The 24,135-nt window shown below is 56.5% G+C and overlaps 1 protein-coding gene across 3 annotated transcripts in view; it reads left to right on the plus strand.

Moving 5' to 3' along the window:
* The window catches only part of LOC140430899 (docking protein 4-like), a 1,455,358-nt gene that overhangs the window by 911,556 nt on the left and 519,667 nt on the right, over positions 1 to 24,135 (plus strand). For all 3 annotated transcript variants that reach the window (XM_072518685.1, XM_072518686.1, XM_072518687.1), the window contains exon 3: positions 253 to 367. In XM_072518685.1, coding sequence (XP_072374786.1) covers positions 253 to 367 — 115 coding nt within the window. The remainder of the gene's footprint in view (positions 1 to 252; positions 368 to 24,135) is intronic.

The following is a 24,135-nucleotide window of genomic DNA, read 5'->3' on the forward strand; positions in this document are numbered from 1 at the left end:
GGGGCTGACGTGCTCCAGCTGGGATGACGGTTGGCATGTATTGAATCGCCGCACAAGTTCCACGTGGCACCAGTGCTAGCCCATTAATAACACTTGAATTGCCCCGGGACCGACACTGCTGTCATGAACGGAGAAGGCTTGCGATTCATTCCCAGCATCAGCACTTCTCTCAAATGGAGAATTCAGACCAAAGTATTTGTTTAGGTTCTTGGCCATTACTTTATTTCCTGTTGTGAATTCTCCTGTGTTCAGGTCACTGAGATCAGCAATGTGAAGAATGTTACCCGCTTACCGAAGGACACCAAACGTCAAGCCCTGGCTCTCACCTTCACCGATGATACATCCCGCACATTCACCTGTGACTCAGGTAAGGTGACGCAGCAGAATTAGAGCACACAGGGAGAGTGGGAACAGGCATTACCAGAACCTAGATCCAGGTTAGAGTCAGTGTGTGTGGAACCCGTACCCCAGTTAGAGTCAGTGTCTGTGGAACACATACCCCAGTGAGAGTCAGTGAGTGTGGAACCTGTACCCCAGTGAGAGTCAGTGTCTGTGGAGCCCGTACCCCAGTGAGAGTCAGTGTGTGTGGAGCCCGTACCCTAGAGTGAGTCAGTGTCTGTGGAGCCCGTACCCCAGTGAGAGTCAGTGAGTGTGGAACCTGTACCCCAGTGAGAGTCAGTGTGTGTGGAACCCGTACCCCAGTGAGAGTCAGTGTGTGTGGAACCTGTACCCCAGTGAGAGTCAGTGAGTGTGGAGCCCGTACCCTAGAGTGAGTCAGTGTCTGTGGAGCCCGTACCCCAGTGAGAGTCAGTGTGTATGGAACCCGTACCCCAGTGAGAGACAGTGGGCGCGATTCTCCACTCCCACGCCGAAGTGGCCGCGCCGTCGTGAACGCCGTCGAGGTTCACGACGGCGCGGAACGGCCCCGGTCCCGACCGATTCAGGCCCTGACAATGGGCCAGGATCGGAGCCGCGTCATCTAACCGCGCCAGGCCTTGTTGTCCGCGTAAAAGCGGCGCCGCATAGATGACGCGGCCGGCGCCGCATAACTGGTGTCATCCGCGCATGCATGGTTGCCGGCCTGTCCAAATCCGCCCCGCAAGAAGATGGGGGACGGGTCCTTCGTGGAAGGAAGGAGGTCCTCCTTCAGAGAGGACGGCCCGACGATCGGTGGGCACCGATCGTGGGCCACTCCACATTCCAGGTGAAGCCCGGTGCGGGATCCCTCCTCGCCCCCCCACAGGCCGCCCCCCCAGCGTTCACGCACCGCCCACGTCTGCAGCGACCAGGTGTGGACGGCGCCGGGGGGAACCCGCCGTTTTGGCCTGGCCGCTCAGCCCATCCGGGCCTCAGAATAGCGGGGGTGCTGGAGAATCGCCATTTGGGGTGTCTCCGGCGATTCTCCGGCCTGCGGCCCGCGAAACTCGACCGGGCCGTTCCCGCCGCTTGAGAGAATCGCGGGAGGGTGTCGGACCGGCGTCCCCGGAAATTTTGGCGGCCCAGGCGATTCTCCCAACCGGCGTGGGAGTGGAGAATCGCGCCCAGTGTGTGTGGAACCCGTAACCCAGTGAGAGTCAGTGTGTGTGGAACCCGTAACCCAGTGAGAGTCAGTGTGTGTGGAGCCCGTACCCCAGTGAGTGTCAGTGTGTGTGGAGCCCGTGCCCCAGTGAGAATCAGTGTGTGGGGAACCCGTCCCCCAGTGAGAGTCAGTGTGTGTGGAGCCCGTGCCCCAGTGAGAGTCCGTGTGTGGGGAACCCGTCCCCCAGTGAGAGTCAGTGTGTGGGGAATCCGTACCCCAGTGAGAGTCAGTGTGTGTGGAGCCCGTGCCCCAGTGAGAGTCAGTGTGTGGGGAATCCGTACCCCAGTGAGAGTCAGTGTGTGTGGAGCCCGTGCCCCAGTGAGAATCAGTGTGTGGGGAACCCGTCCCCCAGTGAGAGTCAGTGTGTGTGGAGCCCGTGCCCCAGTGAGAGTCAGTGTGTGGGGAACCCGTCCCCCAGTGAGAGTCAGTGTGTGTGGAACCCGTTCCCCAGTGAGTGTCACTGTGTGTGGAACCCGTACCCAACTGAGAGTCAGTGTGTGGGGAACCCGTACCCCAGTGAGAGTCAGTATGTGTGGAGCCAGTACCCCTGTGAGTGTCAGTGTGTGTGGAACCCGTACCCCAGTGAGAGTCAGTGTGTGTGGAACCTGTACCCCAGTGAGAGTCAGTGTGTGTGGAACCCGTACCCCAGTGAGAGTCAGTGTGTGTGGGACCCGTATCCCAGTGAGAATCAGTGTGTGTGGAAACTGTATCCCAGTAAGAGTTAGTGTGTGTGGAACCCGTACCCCAGTGAGAGTCAGTGTGTGTGGAACCCATACCCCAGTGAGAGTCAGTGTGTGTGGAACCTGTACCCCAGTGAGAGTTAGTGTGTGTGGAACCCGTACCCCAGTGAGAGTCAGTGTGTGTGGAACCCATACCCCAGTGAGAGTCAGTGTGTGTGGAACCCATACCCCAGTGATAGTCAGTGTGTGTGGAACCAGTACCATTGAGAGAGTCAGTGTGTGTGGAACCCGTACCCCAGTGAGAGTCAGTTTGTGTGGAACCCCTACCCCAATGAGTGTCAGTGTGTGAGGAACCTGTACCCCAGTGAGAGTCACTGTGTGTAACCCATACCCCAGTGAGAGTCAGTGTGTGGAGCCCGTACCCCAGTGAGAGTCAGTGTGTGTGGAACCAATACCCCAGTGACAGTCAGTGTGTGTGGAACCTGTACCACAGTGAGAGTCAGTGTGTGTGGAACCGGTACCCCAGTGAGAGTCAGTGAGTGTGGGACCTGTACCCCAGTGAGAATCAGTGTGTGTGGAACCTGTATCCCAGTAAGAGTCAGTGTGTGTGGAACCCGTACCCCAATGATAGTCAGTGTGTGTGGAGCCCGTACCCCAGTGAGAGTCGGTGTGTGTGGAACCAGTACCATAGAGAGTGTCAGTGTGTGTGGGACCCGTACCCCAGTGAGATTCGGTGTGTGTGCAACCCGTTCCCCAGTGAGAGTCAGTGTGTGGAACCCGTACCCCAGTGAGAGTCAGTGTGTGTGGAAACTGTATCCCAGTAAGAGTTAGTGTGTGTGGAACCCGTACCCCAGTGAGAGTCAGTGTGTGTGGAACCCATACCCCAGTGAGAGTCAGTGTGTGTGGAACCTGTACCCCAGTGAGAGTCAGTGTGTGTGGAACCCGTACCCCAGTGAGAGTCAGTGTGTGTGGGACCCGTACCCCAGTGAGAATCAGTGTGTGTGGAAACTGTATCCCAGTAAGAGTTAGTGTGTGTGGAACCCGTACCCCAGTGAGAGTCAGTGTGTGTGGAACCCATACCCCAGTGAGAGTCAGTGTGTGTGGAAACTGTATCCCAGTAAGAGTTAGTGTGTGTGGAACCCGTACCCCAGTGAGAGTCAGTGTGTGTGGAACCCATACCCCAGTGAGAGTCAGTGTGTGTGGAACCCATACCCCAGTGATAGTCAGTGTGTGTGGAACCAGTACCATTGAGAGAGTCAGTGTGTGTGGAACCCGTACCCCAGTGAGAGTCAGTTTGTGTGGAACCCCTACCCCAATGAGTGTCAGTGTGTGAGGAACCTGTACCCCAGTGAGAGTCACTGTGTGTAACCCATACCCCAGTGAGAGTCAGTGTGTGGAGCCCGTACCCCAGTGAGAGTCAGTGTGTGGGGAACCCGTACCCCAGTGAGAGTCAGTATGTGTGGAGCCAGTACCCCTGTGAGTGTCAGTGTGTGTGGAACCCGTACCCCAGTGAGAGTCAGTGTGTGTGGAACCTGTACCCCAGTGAGAGTCAGTGTGTGTGGAACCCGTACCCCAGTGAGAGTCAGTGTGTGTGGGACCCGTATCCCAGTGAGAATCAGTGTGTGTGGAAACTGTATCCCAGTAAGAGTTAGTGTGTGTGGAACCCGTACCCCAGTGAGAGTCAGTGTGTGTGGAACCCATACCCCAGTGAGAGTCAGTGTGTGTGGAACCTGTACCCCAGTGAGAGTTAGTGTGTGTGGAACCCGTACCCCAGTGAGAGTCAGTGTGTGTGGAACCCATACCCCAGTGAGAGTCAGTGTGTGTGGAACCCATACCCCAGTGATAGTCAGTGTGTGTGGAACCAGTACCATTGAGAGAGTCAGTGTGTGTGGAACCCGTACCCCAGTGAGAGTCAGTTTGTGTGGAACCCCTACCCCAATGAGTGTCAGTGTGTGAGGAACCTGTACCCCAGTGAGAGTCACTGTGTGTAACCCATACCCCAGTGAGAGTCAGTGTGTGGAGCCCGTACCCCAGTGAGAGTCAGTGTGTGTGGAACCAATACCCCAGTGACAGTCAGTGTGTGTGGAACCTGTACCACAGTGAGAGTCAGTGTGTGTGGAACCGGTACCCCAGTGAGAGTCAGTGAGTGTGGGACCTGTACCCCAGTGAGAATCAGTGTGTGTGGAACCTGTATCCCAGTAAGAGTCAGTGTGTGTGGAACCCGTACCCCAATGATAGTCAGTGTGTGTGGAGCCCGTACCCCAGTGAGAGTCGGTGTGTGTGGAACCAGTACCATAGAGAGTGTCAGTGTGTGTGGGACCCGTACCCCAGTGAGATTCGGTGTGTGTGCAACCCGTTCCCCAGTGAGAGTCAGTGTGTGGAACCCGTACCCCAGTGAGAGTCAGTGTGTGTGGAAACTGTATCCCAGTAAGAGTTAGTGTGTGTGGAACCCGTACCCCAGTGAGAGTCAGTGTGTGTGGAACCCATACCCCAGTGAGAGTCAGTGTGTGTGGAACCTGTACCCCAGTGAGAGTCAGTGTGTGTGGAACCCGTACCCCAGTGAGAGTCAGTGTGTGTGGGACCCGTACCCCAGTGAGAATCAGTGTGTGTGGAAACTGTATCCCAGTAAGAGTTAGTGTGTGTGGAACCCGTACCCCAGTGAGAGTCAGTGTGTGTGGAACCCATACCCCAGTGAGAGTCAGTGTGTGTGGAAACTGTATCCCAGTAAGAGTTAGTGTGTGTGGAACCCGTACCCCAGTGAGAGTCAGTGTGTGTGGAACCCATACCCCAGTGAGAGTCAGTGTGTGTGGAACCCATACCCCAGTGATAGTCAGTGTGTGTGGAACCAGTACCATTGAGAGAGTCAGTGTGTGTGGAACCCGTACCCCAGTGAGAGTCAGTTTGTGTGGAACCCCTACCCCAATGAGTGTCAGTGTGTGAGGAACCTGTACCCCAGTGAGAGTCACTGTGTGTAACCCATACCCCAGTGAGAGTCAGTGTGTGGAGCCCGTACCCCAGTGAGAGTCAGTGTGTGTGGAACCAATACCCCAGTGACAGTCAGTGTGTGTGGAACCTGTACCCCAGTGAGAGTCAGTGTGTGTGGAACCGGTACCCCAGTGAGAGTCAGTGAGTGTGGGACCTGTACCCCAGTGAGAGTCAGTGTCTGTGGAGCCCGTACCCCAGTGAGAGTCAGTGTGTGTGGAGCCCGTACCCTAGAGTGAGTCAGTGTCTGTGGAGCCCATACCCCAGTGAGAGTCAGTGAGTGTGGAACCTGTACCCCAGTGAGAGTCAGTGAGTGTGGAACCCGTACCCCAGTGAGAGTCAGTGAGTGTGGAACCTGTACCCCAGTGAGAGTCAGTGTCTGTGGAGCCCGTACCCCAGTGAGAGTCAGTGAGTGTGGAGCCCGTACCCTAGAGTGAGTCAGTGTCTGTGGAGCCCGTACCCCAGTGAGAGTCAGTGTGTATGGAACCCGTACCCCAGTGAGAGACAGTGGGCGCGATTCTCCACTCCCACGCCGAAGTGGCCGCGCCGTCGTGAACGCCGTCGAGGTTCACGACGGCGCGGAACGGCCCCGGTCCCGACCGATTCAGGCCCTGACAATGGGCCAGGATCGGAGCCGCGTCATCTAACCGCGCCAGGCCTTGTTGTCCGCGTAAAAGCGGCGCCGCATAGATGACGCGGCCGGCGCCGCATAACTGGTGTCATCCGCGCATGCATGGTTGCCGGCCTGTCCAAATCCGCCCCGCAAGAAGATGGGGGACGGGTCTTACGGGGCCGTGGAAGGAAGGAGGTCCTCCTTCAGAGAGGACGGCCCGACGATCGGTGGGCACCGATCGTGGGCCACTCCACATTCCAGGTGAAGCCCGGTGCGGGATCCCTCCTCGCCCCCCCACAGGCCGCCCCCCCAGCGTTCACGCACCGCCCACGTCTGCAGCGACCAGGTGTGGACGGCGCCGGGGGGAACCCGCCGTTTTGGCCTGGCCGCTCAGCCCATCCGGGCCTCAGAATAGCGGGGGTGCTGGAGAATCGCCATTTGGGGTGTCTCCGGCGATTCTCCGGCCTGCGGCCCGCGAAACTCGACCGGGCCGTTCCCGCCGCTTGAGAGAATCGCGGGAGGGTGTCGGACCGGCGTCCCCGGAAATTTTGGCGGCCCAGGCGATTCTCCCAACCGGCGTGGGAGTGGAGAATCGCGCCCAGTGTGTGTGGAACCCGTAACCCAGTGAGAGTCAGTGTGTGTGGAACCCGTAACCCAGTGAGAGTCAGTGTGTGTGGAGCCCGTACCCAGTGAGAGTCAGTGTGTGTGGAGCCCGTGCCCCAGTGAGAATCAGTGTGTGGGGAACCCGTCCCCCAGTGAGAGTCAGTGTGTGTGGAGCCCGTGCCCCAGTGAGAGTCCGTGTGTGGGGAACCCGTCCCCCAGTGAGAGTCAGTGTGTGTGGAACCCGTTCCCCAGTGAGTGTCACTGTGTGTGGAACCCGTACCCAACTGAGAGTCAGTGTGTGGGGAACCCGTACCCCAGTGAGAGTCAGTATGTGTGGAGCCAGTACCCCTGTGAGTGTCAGTGTGTGTGGAACCCGTACCCCAGTGAGAGTCAGTGTGTGTGGAACCTGTACCCCAGTGAGAGTCAGTGTGTGTGGAACCCGTACCCCAGTGAGAGTCAGTGTGTGTGGGACCCGTATCCCAGTGAGAATCAGTGTGTGTGGAAACTGTATCCCAGTAAGAGTTAGTGTGTGTGGAACCCGTACCCCAGTGAGAGTCAGTGTGTGTGGAACCCATACCCCAGTGAGAGGCAGTGTGTGTGGAACCTGTACCCCAGTGAGAGTCAGTGTGTGTGGAACCCGTACCCCAGTGAGAGTCAGTGTGTGTGGGACCCGTACCCCAGTGAGAATCAGTGTGTGTGGAAACTGTATCCCAGTAAGAGTTAGTGTGTGTGGAACCCGTACCCCAGTGAGAGTCAGTGTGTGTGGAACCCATACCCCAGTGAGAGTCAGTGTGTGTGGAAACTGTATCCCAGTAAGAGTTAGTGTGTGTGGAACCCGTGCCCCAGTGAGAGTCAGTGTGTGTGGAACCCATACCCCAGTGAGAGTCAGTGTGTGTGGAACCCATACCCCAGTGATAGTCAGTGTGTGTGGAACCAGTACCATTGAGAGAGTCAGTGTGTGTGGAACCCGTACCCCAGTGAGAGTCAGTTTGTGTGGAACCCCTACCCCAATGAGTGTCAGTGTGTGAGGAACCTGTACCCCAGTGAGAGTCACTGTGTGTAACCCATACCCCAGTGAGAGTCAGTGTGTGGAGCCCGTACCCCAGTGAGAGTCAGTGTGTGTGGAACCAATACCCCAGTGACAGTCAGTGTGTGTGGAACCTGTACCCCAGTGAGAGTCAGTGTGTGTGGAACCGGTACCCCAGTGAGAGTCAGTGAGTGTGGGACCTGTACCCCAGTGAGAATCAGTGTGTGTGGAACCTGTATCCCAGTAAGAGTCAGTGTGTGTGGAACCCGTACCCCAATGATAGTCAGTGTGTGTGGAGCCCGTACCCCAGTGAGAGTCGGTGTGTGTGGAACCAGTACCATAGAGAGTGTCAGTGTGTGTGGGACCCGTACCCCAGTGAGATTCGGTGTGTGTGCAACCCGTTCCCCAGTGAGAGTCAGTGTGTGGAACCCGTACCCCAGTGAGAGTCAGTGTGTGTGGAAACTGTATCCCAGTAAGAGTTAGTGTGTGTGGAATCCGTACCCCAGTGAGAGTCAGTGTGTGTGGAACCCATACCCCAGTGAGAGTCAGTGTGTGTGGAACCTGTACCCCAGTGAGAGTCAGTGTGTGTGGAACCCGTACCCCAGTGAGAGTCAGTGTGTGTGGGACCCGTACCCCAGTGAGAATCAGTGTGTGTGGAAACTGTATCCCAGTAAGAGTTAGTGTGTGTGGAACCCGTACCCCAGTGAGAGTCAGTGTGTGTGGAACCCATACCCCAGTGAGAGTCAGTGTGTGTGGAAACTGTATCCCAGTAAGAGTTAGTGTGTGTGGAACCCGTACCCCAGTGAGAGTCAGTGTGTGTGGAACCCATACCCCAGTGAGAGTCAGTGTGTGTGGAACCCATACCCCAGTGATAGTCAGTGTGTGTGGAACCAGTACCATTGAGAGAGTCAGTGTGTGTGGAACCCGTACCCCAGTGAGAGTCAGTTTGTGTGGAACCCCTACCCCAATGAGTGTCAGTGTGTGAGGAACCTGTACCCCAGTGAGAGTCACTGTGTGTAACCCATACCCCAGTGAGAGTCAGTGTGTGGAGCCCGTACCCCAGTGAGAGTCAGTGTGTGTGGAACCAATACCCCAGTGACAGTCAGTGTGTGTGGAACCTGTACCCCAGTGAGAGTCAGTGTGTGTGGAACCGGTACCCCAGTGAGAGTCAGTGAGTGTGGGACCTGTACCCCAGTGAGAATCAGTGTGTGTGGAAACTGTATCCCAGTAAGAGTCAGTGTGTGTGGAACCCGTACCCCAATGATAGTCAGTGTGTGTGGAGCCCGTACCCCAGTGAGAGTCGGTGTGTGTGGAACCAGTACCATAGAGAGTGTCAGTGTGTGTGGGACCCGTACCCCAGTGAGATTCGGTGTGTGTGCAACCCGTTCCCCAGTGAGAGTCAGTGTGTGGAACCCGTACCCCAGTGAGAGTCAGTGTGTGTGGAGCCCGTTCCCCAGTGAGAGTCAGTGTGTGTGGAACCCGTACCCCAGTGAGAGTCAGTGTGTGTGGAGCCCGTTCCCCAGTGATAGTCAGTGTGTGTGGAACCCGTACCCCAGTGAGAGTCAGTGTGTGTGGAGCCCGTTCCCCAGTGAGAGTCAGTGTGTGTGGAACCCGTCCCCCAGTGAGAGTCAGTGTGTGGAACCCGTACCCCAATGAGAGTCAGTGTGTGTGGAACCCATACCCCAGTGAGAGTCAGTGTGTGTGGGAGACGTACCCCAGTGAGAGTCAGTGTGTGTGGAGCCCGTTCCCCAGTGAGAGTCAGTGTGTGTGGAACCCACACCCCAGTGAGAGTCAGTGTGTGTGGAGCCCGTTCCCCAGTGAGAGTCAGTGTGTGTGGAACCCGTCCCCCAGTGAGAGTCAGTGTGTGGAACCCGTACCCCAATGAGAGTCAGTGTGTGTGGAACCCATACCCCAGTGAGAGTCAGTGTGTGTGGGAGACGTACCCCAGTGAGTGTCAGTGTGTGTGGAACTTGTACCCCAGTGAGAGTCAGTGTGTGTGGAACCCGTACCCCAGTGAGAGTCAGTGTGTGTGGGACACGTACCCCAGTGAGAGTCAGTGTGTGTGGAACCCGTACCCCAGTGAGAGTCAGTGTGTGTGGAACTCGTACCCCAGTGAGAGTCAGTGTGTGGAACGCGTACCCCAGTGAGAGTCAGTGTGTGTGGAACCCGTACCCCAGGGAGAGTCAGTGTCTGTGGAGCTCGTACCCCAGTGAGAGTCAGTGTGTGTGGAATCTGTACCCCATTGAGAGTTAGTGTGTGTGGAGACCGTACCCCAGTGAGAGTCAGTGTGTGTGGGACCCGTACCCCAGTGAGTCAGTGTGTGTGGAACCCCAGTGAGAGTCAGGGTGTGTGGAACCCCAGTGAGAGTCAGTGTGTGTGGAGCCCGTACCTCAGTGAGAGCCAGTGTGTGGGGAACCCGTACCCCAGTGAGAGTCAGTGTGTGGAACCTGTACCCCAGGGAGAGTCAGTGTGTGGGGAACCCGTACCCCAGTGTGAGTCAGTGTGTGTAGAGCCCGTACCCAAGTAAGAGTCAGTGTGTGTGGAACCCCTACCCCAGTGAGTGTCAGTGTGTGTGGGAACCGTACCCAAGTGAGAGTCAGTGTGTGTGGGATCCTTATCCCAGTGAGAGTCAGTGTGTGGAACCCTTACCCCATTGAGAGGCAGTGTGTGTGGAATTCGTATCCCAGTGAGAGTCAGTGTGTGTGGGACACGTACCCCAGTGAGAGTCAGTATTTGTGGAACCCGTACCCCAGTGAGTGTCAGTGTGTGTGGAACCTGTACCCAGTGAGAGTCAGTGTGTGTAACCCGTACCCCAGTGAGAGTCAGTGTGTGGAACCCGTACCCCAGTGAGAGTTGGTGTGTGTGGAACCCATACCCCAGTGAGAGTTGGTGTGTGTGGAACCCATACCCCAGTGAGAGTCGGTGTGTGTAGAACCAGTACCCCAGTGACAGTCAGTGAGTGTGGACCCATACCCCAGTGAGAGTCAGTGCGTGTGGAATCCGTACCCCAGTGAGAGTCAGTTTCTGCGGAGCCCGTACCCCAGTGAGAGTCAGTGTGTATGGAACCCGTACCACAGTGAGAGTCAGTGTGTGTGGAATCCGTACCCCAGTGAGAGTCAGTGTGTATGGAGCCCGTATCCCAGTGAGAGTCAGTGCGTGTGGAACCCGTACCCCAGTGAGAGACAGTGTGTGTGGACCCGTACCCAGTGAGAGTCAGTGCGTGTGTAACTCGTACCCCACTGAGAGTCAGTGTGTGTGGACCCGTACCCCGGTGAGAGTCAGTGTGTGTGGACCCGTACCCCAGTGAGAGTCAGTGTGTGTCGGACGCGAACCCCAGTGATTGTCAGTGTGTGTGGGACACGTACCCCAGTGAGAGTCAGTGTGTGTGGAACCCGTACCCCAGTGAGAGTGTGTGTGTGTGGAACCCGTACCCTAGTGACAGTCAGTGAGTGTGGACCCATACCCCAGTGAGAGTCAGTGTGTGTCGGACGCGAACCCCAGTGATTGTCAGTGTGTGTGGAACCCGTACCCCATTGAGAGGCAGTGTGTGTGGAATTCGTATCCCAGTGAGAGTCAGTGTGTGTGGGACACGTACCCCAGTGAGAGTCAGTGTTTGTGGAACCCGTACCCCAGTGAGTGTCAGTGTGTGTGGAACCTGTACCCCAGTGAGAGTCAGTGTGTGTAACCCGTACCCCAGTGAGAGTCAGTGTGTGGAACCCGTACCCCAGTGAGAGTTGGTGTGTGTGGAACCCATACCCCAGTGAGAGTCAGTGTGTGTGGAACCCGTACCCCAGTGAGAGTCGGTGTGTGTAGAACCAGTACCCCAGTGACAGTCAGTGAGTGTGGACCCATACCCCAGTGAGAGTCAGTGCGTGTGGAATCCGTACCCCAGTGAGAGTCAGTTTCTGCGGAGCCCGTACCCCAGTGAGAGTCAGTGTGTATGGAACCCGTACCACAGTGAGAGTCAGTGTGTGTGGAATCCGTACCCCAGTGAGAGTCAGTGTGTATGGAGCCCGTATCCCAGTGAGAGTCAGTGTGTGTGGAACCCGTACCCCAGTGAGCGTCAGTGCGTGTGGAACCCGTACCCCAGTGAGAGACAGTGTGTGTGGAACCCGTACCCCAGTGAGCGTCAGTGCGTGTGGAACTCGTACCCCACTGAGAGTCAGTGTGTGTGGACCCGTACCCAGTGAGAGTCAGTGCGTGTGGAACTCGGACCCCACTGAGAGTCAGTGTGTGTGGACCCGTACCCCGGTGAGAGTCAGTGTGTGTGGACCCGTACCCCAGTGAGAGTCAGTGTGTGTCGGACGCGAACCCCAGTGATTGTCAGTGTGTGTGGGACACGTACCCCAGTGAGAGTCAGTGTGTGTGGAAGCCATACCCCAGTGAGAGTGTGTGTGTGTGGAACCCGTACCCCAGTGACAGTCAGTGAGTGTGGACCCATACCCCAGTGAGAGTCAGTGTGTGTCGGACGCGAACCCCAGTGATTGTCAGTGTGTGTGGGACACGTACCCCAGTGATTGTCAGTGTGTGTGGAGCCCGTACCCCATTGAGAGTCAGTGTGTGTGGAACCCGTTTCCCAGTGAGGGTGTGTGTGTGTGGAACCCGTACCCCAGTGACAGTCAGTGAGTGTGGACCCATACCCCAGTGAGAGTCAGTGTGTGTGGATCCACACCCCAGTACGAGTCAGTGTGTGTGGACCCGTACCCCAGTGAGAGTCAGTGTGTGTCGGACGCGAACCCCAGTGATTGTCAGTGTGTGTGGGACACGTACCCCAGTGAGAGTCAGTGTGTGTGGAAGCCATACCCCAGTGAGAGTGTGTGTGTGTGGAACCCGTACCCCAGTGACAGTCAGTGAGTGTGGACCCATACCCCAGTGAGAGTCAGTGTGTGTCGGACGCGAACCCCAGTGATTGTCAGTGTGTGTGGGACACGTACCCCAGTGATTGTCAGTGTGTGTGGAGCCCGTACCCCATTGAGAGTCAGTGTGTGTGGAACCCGTTTCCCAGTGAGGGTGTGTGTGTGTGGAACCCGTACCCCAGTGACAGTCAGTGAGTGTGGACCCATACCCCAGTGAGAGTCAGTGTGTGTGGATCCACACCCCAGTACGAGTCAGTGTGTGTGGAACCCGTACTTCAGTGAGAGTCAGTGAGTGTGGGACCTGTATCCCAGTGAGAGTCAATGTGTGTGGACCCGTACCCCAGTGAGTGTCAGTGTGTGTGGTACCCGTACCCAAATAAGAGTCAGTGTGTGTCGGACCGTATCCCAGTGAGAGTCAGTGTGTGTGGAACCCGTACCCCAGTGAGAGTCTTTGTGTGGGGAACCCGTACCCCAGTGAGTGTCAGTGTGTCTGGACCCACACCCCAGTGAGAGTCAGTGTGTGTAACCCGTACCCCAGTGATAGTCAGTGTGTGGAACCCGTACCCCAGTGAGAGTCAGTGTTTGGAACCCGTATCCCAGTCAGAGTCAGTGTGTACGGAACCCGTACCCCAGTGTGAGTAAGTGTGTGTCGACCCACGCCCCAGTGCGAGTCAGTGTGTGTGGAACCCGTACCTCAGTGAGAGTCAGGGAGTGTGGGATCCGTACCCCAGTGAGAGTCAGTGTGTGTGGAACCCGTACCCCAGTGAGTGTCAGTGTGTGTGGAACTTGTTCCCCAGTGAGAGTCAGTGTGTGTGGAACCTGTACCCCAGTGAGAGTCAGTGTCTGTGGAGCTCGTACCCCAGTGAGAGTCAGTGTGCATGGAACCCGTACCCCAGTGAGAGTCAGTGTGTGGGGAACCCGTACCCCAGTGAGAGCCAGTGTGTGGGGAACCCGTACCCCAGTGAAAGTAAGTGTGTGTGGGAGACGTACCCCAGTGAGAGTCAGTGTGTGTGGAACCCGTACCCCAGTTAGTGTCAGTGTGTGTGGAACATGTACCCCAGTGAGAGTCAGTGTGTGTGGAACCCGTACCACAGTGAGTGTCAGTGTGTGTGGAACTTGTACCCCAGTGAGAGTCAGCGTGTGTGGAACCCGTACCCCAGTGAGAGTCAGTGTGTGGAGCCCGTACCCCAGTGAGAGTCAGTGTGTGTGGAACCAATACCCCAGTGACAGTCAGTGTGTGTGGAACCTGTACCCCAGTGAGAGTCAGTGTGTGTGGAACCGGTACCCCAGTGAGAGTCAGTGAGTGTGGGACCTGTACCCCAGTGAGAATCAGTGTGTGTGGAACCTGTATCCCAGTAAGAGTCAGTGTGTGTGGAACCCGTACCCCAATGATAGTCAGTGTGTGTGGAGCCCGTACCCCAGTGAGAGTCGGTGTGTGTGGAACCAGTACCATAGAGAGTGTCAGTGTGTGTGGGACCCGTACCCCAGTGAGATTCGGTGTGTGTGCAACCCGTTCCCCAGTGAGAGTCAGTGTGTGGAACCCGTACCCCAGTGAGAGTCAGTGTGTGTGGAAACTGTATCCCAGTAAGAGTTAGTGTGTGTGGAACCCGTACCCCAGTGAGAGTCAGTGTGTGTGGAACCCATACCCCAGTGAGAGTCAGTGTGTGTGGAACCTGTACCCCAGTGAGAGTCAGTGTGTGTGGAACCCGTACCCCAGTGAGAGTCAGTGTGTGTGGGACCCGTACCCCAGTGAGAATCAGTGTGTGTGGAAACTGTATCCCAGTAAGAGTTAGTGTGTGTGGAACCCGTACCCCAGTGAGAGTCAGTGTGTGTGGAACCCATACCCCAGTGAGAGTCAGTGTGTGTGGAAACTGTATCCCAGTAAGAGTTAGTGTGTGTGGAACCCGTACCCCAGTGAGAGTCAGTGTGTGTGGAACCCATACCCCAGTGAGAGTCAGTGTGTGTGGAACCCATACCCCAGTGATAGTCAGTGTGTGTGGAACCAGTACCATTGAGAGAGTCAGTGTGTGTGGAACCCGTACCCCAGTGAGAGTCAGTTTGTGTGGAACCCCTACCCCAATGAGTGTCAGTGTGTGAGGAACCTGTACCCCAGTGAGAGTCACTGTGTGTAACCCATACCCCAGTGAGAGTCAGTGTGTGGAGCCCGTACCCCAGTGAGAGTCAGTGTGTGTGGAACCAATACCCCAGTGACAGTCAGTGTGTGTGGAACCTGTACCCCAGTGAGAGTCAGTGTGTGTGGAACCGGTACCCCAGTGAGAGTCAGTGAGTGTGGGACCTGTACCCCAGTGAGAATCAGTGTGTGTGGAAACTGTATCCCAGTAAGAGTCAGTGTGTGTGGAACCCGTACCCCAATGATAGTCAGTGTGTGTGGAGCCCGTACCCCAGTGAGAGTCGGTGTGTGTGGAACCAGTACCATAGAGAGTGTCAGTGTGTGTGGGACCCGTACCCCAGTGAGATTCGGTGTGTGTGCAACCCGTTCCCCAGTGAGAGTCAGTGTGTGGAACCCGTACCCCAGTGAGAGTCAGTGTGTGTGGAGCCCGTTCCCCAGTGAGAGTCAGTGTGTGTGGAACCCGTACCCCAGTGAGAGTCAGTGTGTGTGGAGCCCGTTCCCCAGTGATAGTCAGTGTGTGTGGAACCCGTACCCCAGTGAGAGTCAGTGTGTGTGGAGCCCGTTCCCCAGTGAGAGTCAGTGTGTGTGGAACCCGTCCCCCAGTGAGAGTCAGTGTGTGGAACCCGTACCCCAATGAGAGTCAGTGTGTGTGGAACCCATACCCCAGTGAGAGTCAGTGTGTGTGGGAGACGTACCCCAGTGAGAGTCAGTGTGTGTGGAGCCCGTTCCCCAGTGAGAGTCAGTGTGTGTGGAACCCACACCCCAGTGAGAGTCAGTGTGTGTGGAGCCCGTTCCCCAGTGAGAGTCAGTGTGTGTGGAACCCGTCCCCCAGTGAGAGTCAGTGTGTGGAACCCGTACCCCAATGAGAGTCAGTGTGTGTGGAACCCATACCCCAGTGAGAGTCAGTGTGTGTGGGAGACGTACCCCAGTGAGTGTCAGTGTGTGTGGAACTTGTACCCCAGTGAGAGTCAGTGTGTGTGGAACCCGTACCCCAGTGAGAGTCAGTGTGTGTGGGACACGTACCCCAGTGAGAGTCAGTGTGTGTGGAACCCGTACCCCAGTGAGAGTCAGTGTGTTGTGGAACTCGTACCCCAGTGAGAGTCAGTGTGTGGAACGCGTACCCCAGTGAGAGTCAGTGTGTGTGGAACCCGTACCCCAGGGAGAGTCAGTGTCTGTGGAGCTCGTACCCCAGTGAGAGTCAGTGTGTGTGGAATCTGTACCCCATTGAGAGTTAGTGTGTGTGGAGACCGTACCCCAGTGAGAGTCAGTGTGTGTGGAACCCGTACCCCACTGAGAGTCAGTGTTTGTGGAACCCGTACCCCAGTGAGAGCCAGTGTGTGGGGAACCCGTACCCCAGTGAGAGTCAGTGTGTGTGGAACCCGTACCCAAGTGAGAGCCAGTGTGTGGGGAACCCGTACCCCAGTGAGAGTCAGTGTGTGTGGAACCCGTACCCCAGTGAGAGTCAGTGTGTGTGGAACCCGTACCCCAGTGAGAGTCAGTGTGTGTGGGACCCGTACCCCAGTGAGTCAGTGTGTGTGGAACCCCAGTGAGAGTCAGGGTGTGTGGAACCCCAGTGAGAGTCAGTGTGTGTGGAGCCCGTACCTCAGTGAGAGCCAGTGTGTGGGGAACCCGTACCCCAGTGAGAGTCAGTGTGTGGAACCTGTACCCCAGGGAGAGTCAGTGTGTGGGGAACCCGTACCCCAGTGTGAGTCAGTGTGTGTAGAGCCCGTACCCAAGTAAGAGTCAGTGTGTGTGGAACCCCTACCCCAGTGAGTGTCAGTGTGTGTGGGAACCGTACCCAAGTGAGAGTCAGTGTGTGTGGGATCCTTATCCCAGTGAGAGTCAGTGTGTGGAACCCTTACCCCATTGAGAGGCAGTGTGTGTGGAATTCGTATCCCAGTGAGAGTCAGTGTGTGTGGGACACGTACCCCAGTGAGAGTCAGTATTTGTGGAACCCGTAACCCAGTGAGTGTCAGTGTGTGTGGAACCTGTACCCAGTGAGAGTCAGTGTGTGTAACCCGTACCCCAGTGAGAGTCAGTGTGTGGAACCCGTACCCCAGTGAGAGTTGGTGTGTGTGGAACCCATACCCCAGTGAGAGTTGGTGTGTGTGGAACCCATACCCCAGTGAGAGTCGGTGTGTGTAGAACCAGTACCCCAGTGACAGTCAGTGAGTGTGGACCCATACCCCAGTGAGAGTCAGTGCGTGTGGAATCCGTACCCCAGTGAGAGTCAGTTTCTGCGGAGCCCGTACCCCAGTGAGAGTCAGTGTGTATGGAACCCGTACCACAGTGAGAGTCAGTGTGTGTGGAATCCGTACCCCAGTGAGAGTCAGTGTGTATGGAGCCCGTATCCCAGTGAGAGTCAGTGCGTGTGGAACCCGTACCCCAGTGAGAGACAGTGTGTGTGGACCCGTACCCAGTGAGAGTCAGTGCGTGTGTAACTCGTACCCCACTGAGAGTTAGTGTGTGTGGACCCGTACCCCGGTGAGAGTCAGTGTGTGTGGACCCGTACCCCAGTGAGAGTCAGTGTGTGTCGGACGCGAACCCCAGTGATTGTCAGTGTGTGTGGGACACGTACCCCAGTGAGAGTCAGTGTGTGTGGAACCCGTACCCCAGTGAGAGTGTGTGTGTGTGGAACCCGTACCCTAGTGACAGTCAGTGAGTGTGGACCCATACCCCAGTGAGAGTCAGTGTGTGTCGGACGCGAACCCCAGTGATTGTCAGTGTGTGTGGAACCCGTACCCCATTGAGAGGCAGTGTGTGTGGAATTCGTATCCCAGTGAGAGTCAGTGTGTGTGGGACACGTACCCCAGTGAGAGTCAGTGTTTGTGGAACCCGTACCCCAGTGAGTGTCAGTGTGTGTGGAACCTGTACCCCAGTGAGAGTCAGTGTGTGTAACCCGTACCCCAGTGAGAGTCAGTGTGTGGAACCCGTACCCCAGTGAGAGTTGGTGTGTGTGGAACCCATACCCCAGTGAGAGTCAGTGTGTGTGGAACCCGTACCCCAGTGAGAGTCGGTGTGTGTAGAACCAGTACCCCAGTGACAGTCAGTGAGTGTGGACCCATACCCCAGTGAGAGTCAGTGCGTGTGGAATCCGTACCCCAGTGAGAGTCAGTTTCTGCGGAGCCCGTACCCCAGTGAGAGTCAGTGTGTATGGAACCCGTACCACAGTGAGAGTCAGTGTGTGTGGAATCCGTACCCCAGTGAGAGTCAGTGTGTATGGAGCCCGTATCCCAGTGAGAGTCAGTGTGTGTGGAACCCGTACCCCAGTGAGCGTCAGTGCGTGTGGAACCCGTACCCCAGTGAGAGACAGTGTGTGTGGAACCCGTACCCCAGTGAGCGTCAGTGCGTGTGGAACTCGTACCCCACTGAGAGTCAGTGTGTGTGGACCCGTACCCAGTGAGAGTCAGTGCGTGTGGAACTCGGACCCCACTGAGAGTCAGTGTGTGTGGACCCGTACCCCGGTGAGAGTCAGTGTGTGTGGACCCGTACCCCAGTGAGAGTCAGTGTGTGTCGGACGCGAACCCCAGTGATTGTCAGTGTGTGTGGGACACGTACCCCAGTGAGAGTCAGTGTGTGTGGAAGCCATACCCCAGTGAGAGTGTGTGTGTGTGGAACCCGTACCCCAGTGACAGTCAGTGAGTGTGGACCCATACCCCAGTGAGAGTCAGTGTGTGTCGGACGCGAACCCCAGTGATTGTCAGTGTGTGTGGGACACGTACCCCAGTGATTGTCAGTGTGTGTGGAGCCCGTACCCCATTGAGAGTCAGTGTGTGTGGAACCCGTTTCCCAGTGAGGGTGTGTGTGTGTGGAACCCGTACCCCAGTGACAGTCAGTGAGTGTGGACCCATACCCCAGTGAGAGTCAGTGTGTGTGGATCCACACCCCAGTACGAGTCAGTGTGTGTGGAACCCGTACTTCAGTGAGAGTCAGTGAGTGTGGGACCTGTATCCCAGTGAGAGTCAATGTGTGTGGACCCGTACCCCAGTGAGTGTCAGTGTGTGTGGTACCCGTACCCAAATAAGAGTCAGTGTGTGTCGGACCGTATCCCAGTGAGAGTCAGTGTGTGTGGAACCCGTACCCCAGTGAGAGTCTTTGTGTGGGGAACCCGTACCCCAGTGAGTGTCAGTGTGTCTGGACCCACACCCCAGTGAGAGTCAGTGTGTGTAACCCGTACCCCAGTGATAGTCAGTGTGTGGAACCCGTACCCCAGTGAGAGTCAGTGTTTGGAACCCGTATCCCAGTCAGAGTCAGTGTGTACGGAACCCGTACCCCAGTGTGAGTAAGTGTGTGTCGACCCACGCCCCAGTGCGAGTCAGTGTGTGTGGAACCCGTACCTCAGTGAGAGTCAGGGAGTGTGGGATCCGTACCCCAGTGAGAGTCAGTGTGTGTGGAACCCGTACCCCAGTGAGTGTCAGTGTGTGTGGAACTTGTTCCCCAGTGAGAGTCAGTGTGTGTGGAACCTGTACCCCAGTGAGAGTCAGTGTCTGTGGAGCTCGTACCCCAGTGAGAGTCAGTGTGCATGGAACCCGTACCCCAGTGAGAGTCAGTGTGTGGGGAACCCGTACCCCAGTGAGAGCCAGTGTGTGGGGAACCCGTACCCCAGTGAAAGTAAGTGTGTGTGGGAGACGTACCCCAGTGAGAGTCAGTGTGTGTGGAACCCGTACCCCAGTTAGTGTCAGTGTGTGTGGAACATGTACCCCAGTGAGAGTCAGTGTGTGTGGAACCCGTACCCCAGTGAGTGTCAGTGTGTGTGGAACTTGTACCCCAGTGAGAGTCAGCGTGTGTGGAACCCGTACCCCAGTGAGAGTCAGTGTGTGGAACGTGTACCCCAGTGAGAGTCAGTGTCTGTGGAACCTATACCCCAGTGACTGTCAGTGTGTGTGGAACTTGTACCCCAGTGAGAGTCAGTGTGTGTGGGACCGGTACCCAAGTGAGAGTCAGTGTGTGTGGAATTCGTACCCCAGTGAGTGTCAGTGTGTATGGAACCCGTACCCCAGTGAGAGTCAGTGTGTGTGGAGCCCGTACCCCAGTGAGAGTCAGTGTGTGTGGACCCGTACACCAGTGAGAGTCAGTGTGTGGAACCCGTACCCCAGTGACAGTCAGTGTCTGTGGAGCTCGTACCCCAGTGAGAGTCAGTGTGCATGGAACCCGTACCCCAGTGAGAGTCAGTGTGTGGGGAACCCGTACCCCAGTGAGAGCCAGTGTGTGGGGAACCCGTACCCCAGTGAGAGTCAGTGTGTGTGGAACCCGTACCCCAGTTAGTGTCAGTGTGTGTGGAACCTGTACACCAGTGAGAGTCAGTGTGTGTGGAACCCGTACCCCAGTGAGTGTCTGTGAGTATGGAGCCCGTACCCCAGTGAGAGTCAGTGTGTGTGGACCCGTACACCAGTGAGTGTCAGTGTGTGTGGGACACGTGCCCCAGTGAGAGTCAGTGTGTGGAACCCGTACCCCAGTGAGAGTCAGTGTGTGTGGGACACGTACCCCAGTGAGAGTCAGTGTGTGTGGAACTTGTACCCCAGTGAGAGTCAGTGGGTGTGTGAACCCGTACCCCAGTGAGTGTCAGTGTGTGTGGAACTTGTACCCCAGTGAGAGTCAGTGTGTGTGGAACCCGGACCCCAGTGAGAGTCAGTGTGTGTGGAACCTATACCCCAGTGAGTGTCTGTGTGTATGGAGCCCGTACCCCAGTGAGAGTCAGTGTGTGTGGACCCGTACACCAGTGAGTGTCAGTGTGTGTGGGACCCGTACCCAAGTGAGAGTCAGTGTGTGCGGAATTCGTACCCCAGTGAGAGTCAGTGTGTATGGAACTCGTACCCCAGTGAGAGTCAGTGTGTGTGGGACCCGTACCCCAGTGTGAGTCAGTGTGTGTGGACCCGTACCACAGTGAGTGTCAGTGTGTGTGGGTCCCGTACCCAAGTGAGAGTCAGTGTGTGTCGGACCCGTACCCCAGTGAGAGTCAGTGTGTGTGGACCCGTACCCAAGTGAGAGTCAGTGCGTGTCGGACCCGTATCGCAGTGAAAGTCAGTGAGTGTGGAATTCGTACACCAGTGAGAGTCAGTATGTGTGGAATCCACACCCCAGTGAGATTCAGTGTGTGTGGAACCCGGACTCCAATGAGAGTCAGAGTGTGTGGAACCCGTACCCCAGTGAGAGTCAGTGTGTGTGGGAGACGTACCCCAGTGAGAGTCAGTGTGTGTGGAACCCGTACCCCAGTGAGTGTCAGTGTGTGTGGAACTTGTACCCCAGTGAGAGTCAGTGTGTGTGGAACCCGTACCCCAGTGAGAGTCAGTGTGTGGAACCCGTACCCCAGTGAGAGTCAGTGTGTGGACCCCGTACCCCAGTGAGAGTCAGTGTGTGTGGAACCCGTACCCGAGTGAGAGTCAGTGTGTGTGGGACACGTACCCCAGTGAGAGTCAGTGTGTGTGGAACCCGTACCCCAGTGAGTGTCAGTGTGTGTGGAACCTATACCCCAGTGAGTGTCAGTGTGTGTGGAACTTGTACCCCAGTGAGAGTCAGTGTGTGTGGAACCCGTACCCCAGTGAGAGTCAGTGTCTGTGGAGCTCGTACCCTAGTGAGAGTCAGTGTGTGTGGAATCTGTACCCCATTGAGAGTTAGTGTGTGTGGAACCCGTACCCCAGTGAGAGTCAGTGTGTGTGGAGACCGTACCCCAGTGAGAGTCAGTGTGTGTGGAGCCCGTACCCCAGTGAGAGCCAGTCTGTGGGGAACCCGTACCCCAGTGAGAGTCAGTGTGTGGAACCCGTACCCCAGTGAGAGTCAGTGTGTGTGGAACCCGTACCCCAGTGAGTGTCAGTGTGTGTGGAACACATACCCCAGTGAGAGTCAGTGTGTGTGGGACCCGTACTCAGTGAGAGTCAGTGTGTGTGGAACCCCAGTGAGACTCAGGGTGTGTGGAACCCCAGTGAGAGTCAGTGTGTGTGGAGCCAGTACCTCAGTGAGAGTCAGTGCGTGTGGAACCCGTATCCCAGTGAGAGCCAGTGTGTGGGGAACCCTTACCCCAGTGAGAGTCAGTGTGTGGAACCCGTACCCCAGGGAGAGTTAGTGTGTGGGGAACCCGTACACAAGTGTGAGTCAGTGTGTGTAGAGCCCGTACCCAAGTAAGAGTCAGTGTGTGTGGAACCCCTACCCCAGTGAGAGTCAGTGTGTGGAACCCGGACCCCATTGAGAGTCAGTGTGTGTGGAATTCGTATCCCAGTGAGAGTCAGTGTGTGTGGGACACGTACCCCAGTGAGAGTCAGTGTTTGTGGAAACCGTACACCAGTGAGTGTCAGTGTGTGTGGAACCTGTACCCCAGTGAGAGTCAGTGTGTGTAACCCGTACCCCAGTGAGAGTCAGTGTGTGGAACCCGTACCCCAGAGAGAGTCGGTGTGTGTGGAACCCATACCCCAGTGAGAGTCAGTGTGTGTGGAACCCCAGTGAGAGTCAGTGTGTGTGGAACCCGTACCGCAGTGAGAGTCGGTGTGTGTGGAACCAGTAACCCAGTGACAGTCAGTGAGTGTGGACCCATACCCCAGTGAGAGTCAGTGTGTGTGGAATCCGTACCCCAGTGAGAGTCAGTGTCTGTGGAGCTCGTACCCCAGTGAGAGTCGGTGTGTGTGGAATCCGTACCCCATTGAGAGTTGGTGTGTGTGGAATCCGTACCCCAGTGATAGTCAGTGTGTGGAACCCGTACCCCAGTGAGAGTCAGTGTGTGGGACCCGTATCCCAGTGAGAGTCAGTGTGTACGGAACCCGTACCCCAGTGAGAGTCAGTGTGTATGGAGCCCGTATCCCAGTGAGAGTCAGTGTGTGCGGAACCCGTACCCCAGTGAGCGTCAGTGCGTGTGGAACCCGTACCCCAGTGAGATTCAGTGTGTGTGGAACCCGTACCCCAGTGAGCGTCAGTACGTGTGGAACTCGTACCCCACTGAGAGTCAGTGTGTGTGGACCCGTACCCCGGTGAGAGTCAGTGTGTGTGGACCCGTACCCCAGTGAGAGTCAGTGTGTGTCGGACGCGAACCCCAGTGATTGTCAGTGTGTGTGGAACTCGTACCCCAGTGAGAGTCTGTGTGTGTGGAACCCGTACCCCAGTGAGAGTCAGTGCGTGGAACCCGTATCCCAGTGAGAGTCAGTGTGTACGGAACCCGTACCCCAGTGTGAGTCAGTGTGTGTGGACCCACACCCCAGTGCGAGTCAGTGTGCGTGGAAACCGTAATTCAGTGAGAGTCAGGGAGTGTGGGATCCGTACCCCAGTGAGAGTCAGTGTGTGTGGAGCTCGTACCCCAGTGAGAGTCAGTGTTTATGGAACCCGTACCCCAGTGAGAGTCAGTGTGTGGAACCCGTACCCCAGTGAGAGTCAGTGTCTGTGGAGCTCGTACCCCAGTGAGAGTCAGTGTGTATGGAACCCGGACCCCAGTGAGAGTCAGTGTGTGGGGAACCCGTACCCCAGTGAGAGTAAGTGTGTGTGGGAGACGTACCCCAGTCAGAGTCAGTGTGTGTGGAACCCGTACCCCAGTGAGTGTCAGTGTGTGTGGAACTTGTACCCCAGTGAGAGTCAGTGTGTGTGGAACCTGTACCCCAGTGAGAGTCAGTGTGTCGAACCCGTACCCCAGTGAGAGTCAGTGTGTGGACCCCGTACCCCAGTGAGAGTCAGTGTGTGTGGGACATGTACCCCAGTGAGAGTCAGTGTGTGTGGAACCCGTACCCCAGTGAGTGTCAGTGTGTGTGGAACTTGTACCCCAGTGAGAGTCAGTGTGTGTGGATCTTGTACCCCAGTGAGAGTCAGTGTGTGGAACGCGTACCCCAGTGAGAGTCAGTGTGTGTGGAACCAATACCCCAGTGAGTGTCAGTGTGTGTGGATCTTGTACCCCAGTGAGAGTCAGTGTGTGTGTGACCCGTACCCAAGTGAGAGTCAGTGTGTGTGGAATTCGTACCCCAGTGAGAGTCAGTGTGTGTGGAACCCGTACCCCAGTGAGAGTCAGTGTGTGTGGAGCCCGTACCGCAGTGAGAGTCAGTGTGTGTGGACCCGTACACCAGTGAGTGTCAGTGTGTGTGGGACCCGTACCCATGTGAGAGTCAGTGTGTGTGGAATTCGTACCCCAGTGAGAGTCACTGTGTATGGAACTCGTACCCCAGTGAGAGTCAGTGTGTGTGGGACCCGTACCCCAGTGAGAGTCAGTGTGTGTGGACCCGTACCCCAGTGAGTGTCAGTGTGTGTGGGTCCCGTACCCAAGTGAGAGTCAGTGTGTGTCGGACCCGTACCCCAGTGAGAGTCAGTGTGTGTGGAACCCGTACCCCAGTGAGTGTCAGAGTGTGTGGAACTTGTACCCCAGTGAGAGTCAGTGTGTGTGGAACCCGTACCCCAGTGAGAGTCAGTGTGTGGAACGCGTACCCCAGTGAGTGTCAGTGTTTGTGGAACTTGTACCCCAGTGAGAGTCAGTGTGTGTGGGACCCGTACCCAAGTGAGAGTCAGTGTGTGTGGAATTCGTACCCCAGTGAGAGTCAGTGTGTGTGGGACCCGTACCCCAGTGAGAGTCAGTGTGTGTGGACCCGTACCCCAGTGAGTGTCAGTGTGTGTGGGTCCCGTACCCAAGTGAGAGTCAGTGTGTGTCGGACCCGTACCCCACTGAGAGTCAGTGTGTGTGGAACCCGTACCCCAGTGAGTGTCA

The sequence above is a fragment of the Scyliorhinus torazame genome, chromosome 10 (genome assembly GCF_047496885.1).
Source record: "Scyliorhinus torazame isolate Kashiwa2021f chromosome 10, sScyTor2.1, whole genome shotgun sequence".
Taxonomy (NCBI): Eukaryota; Metazoa; Chordata; class Chondrichthyes; order Carcharhiniformes; family Scyliorhinidae; genus Scyliorhinus; species Scyliorhinus torazame.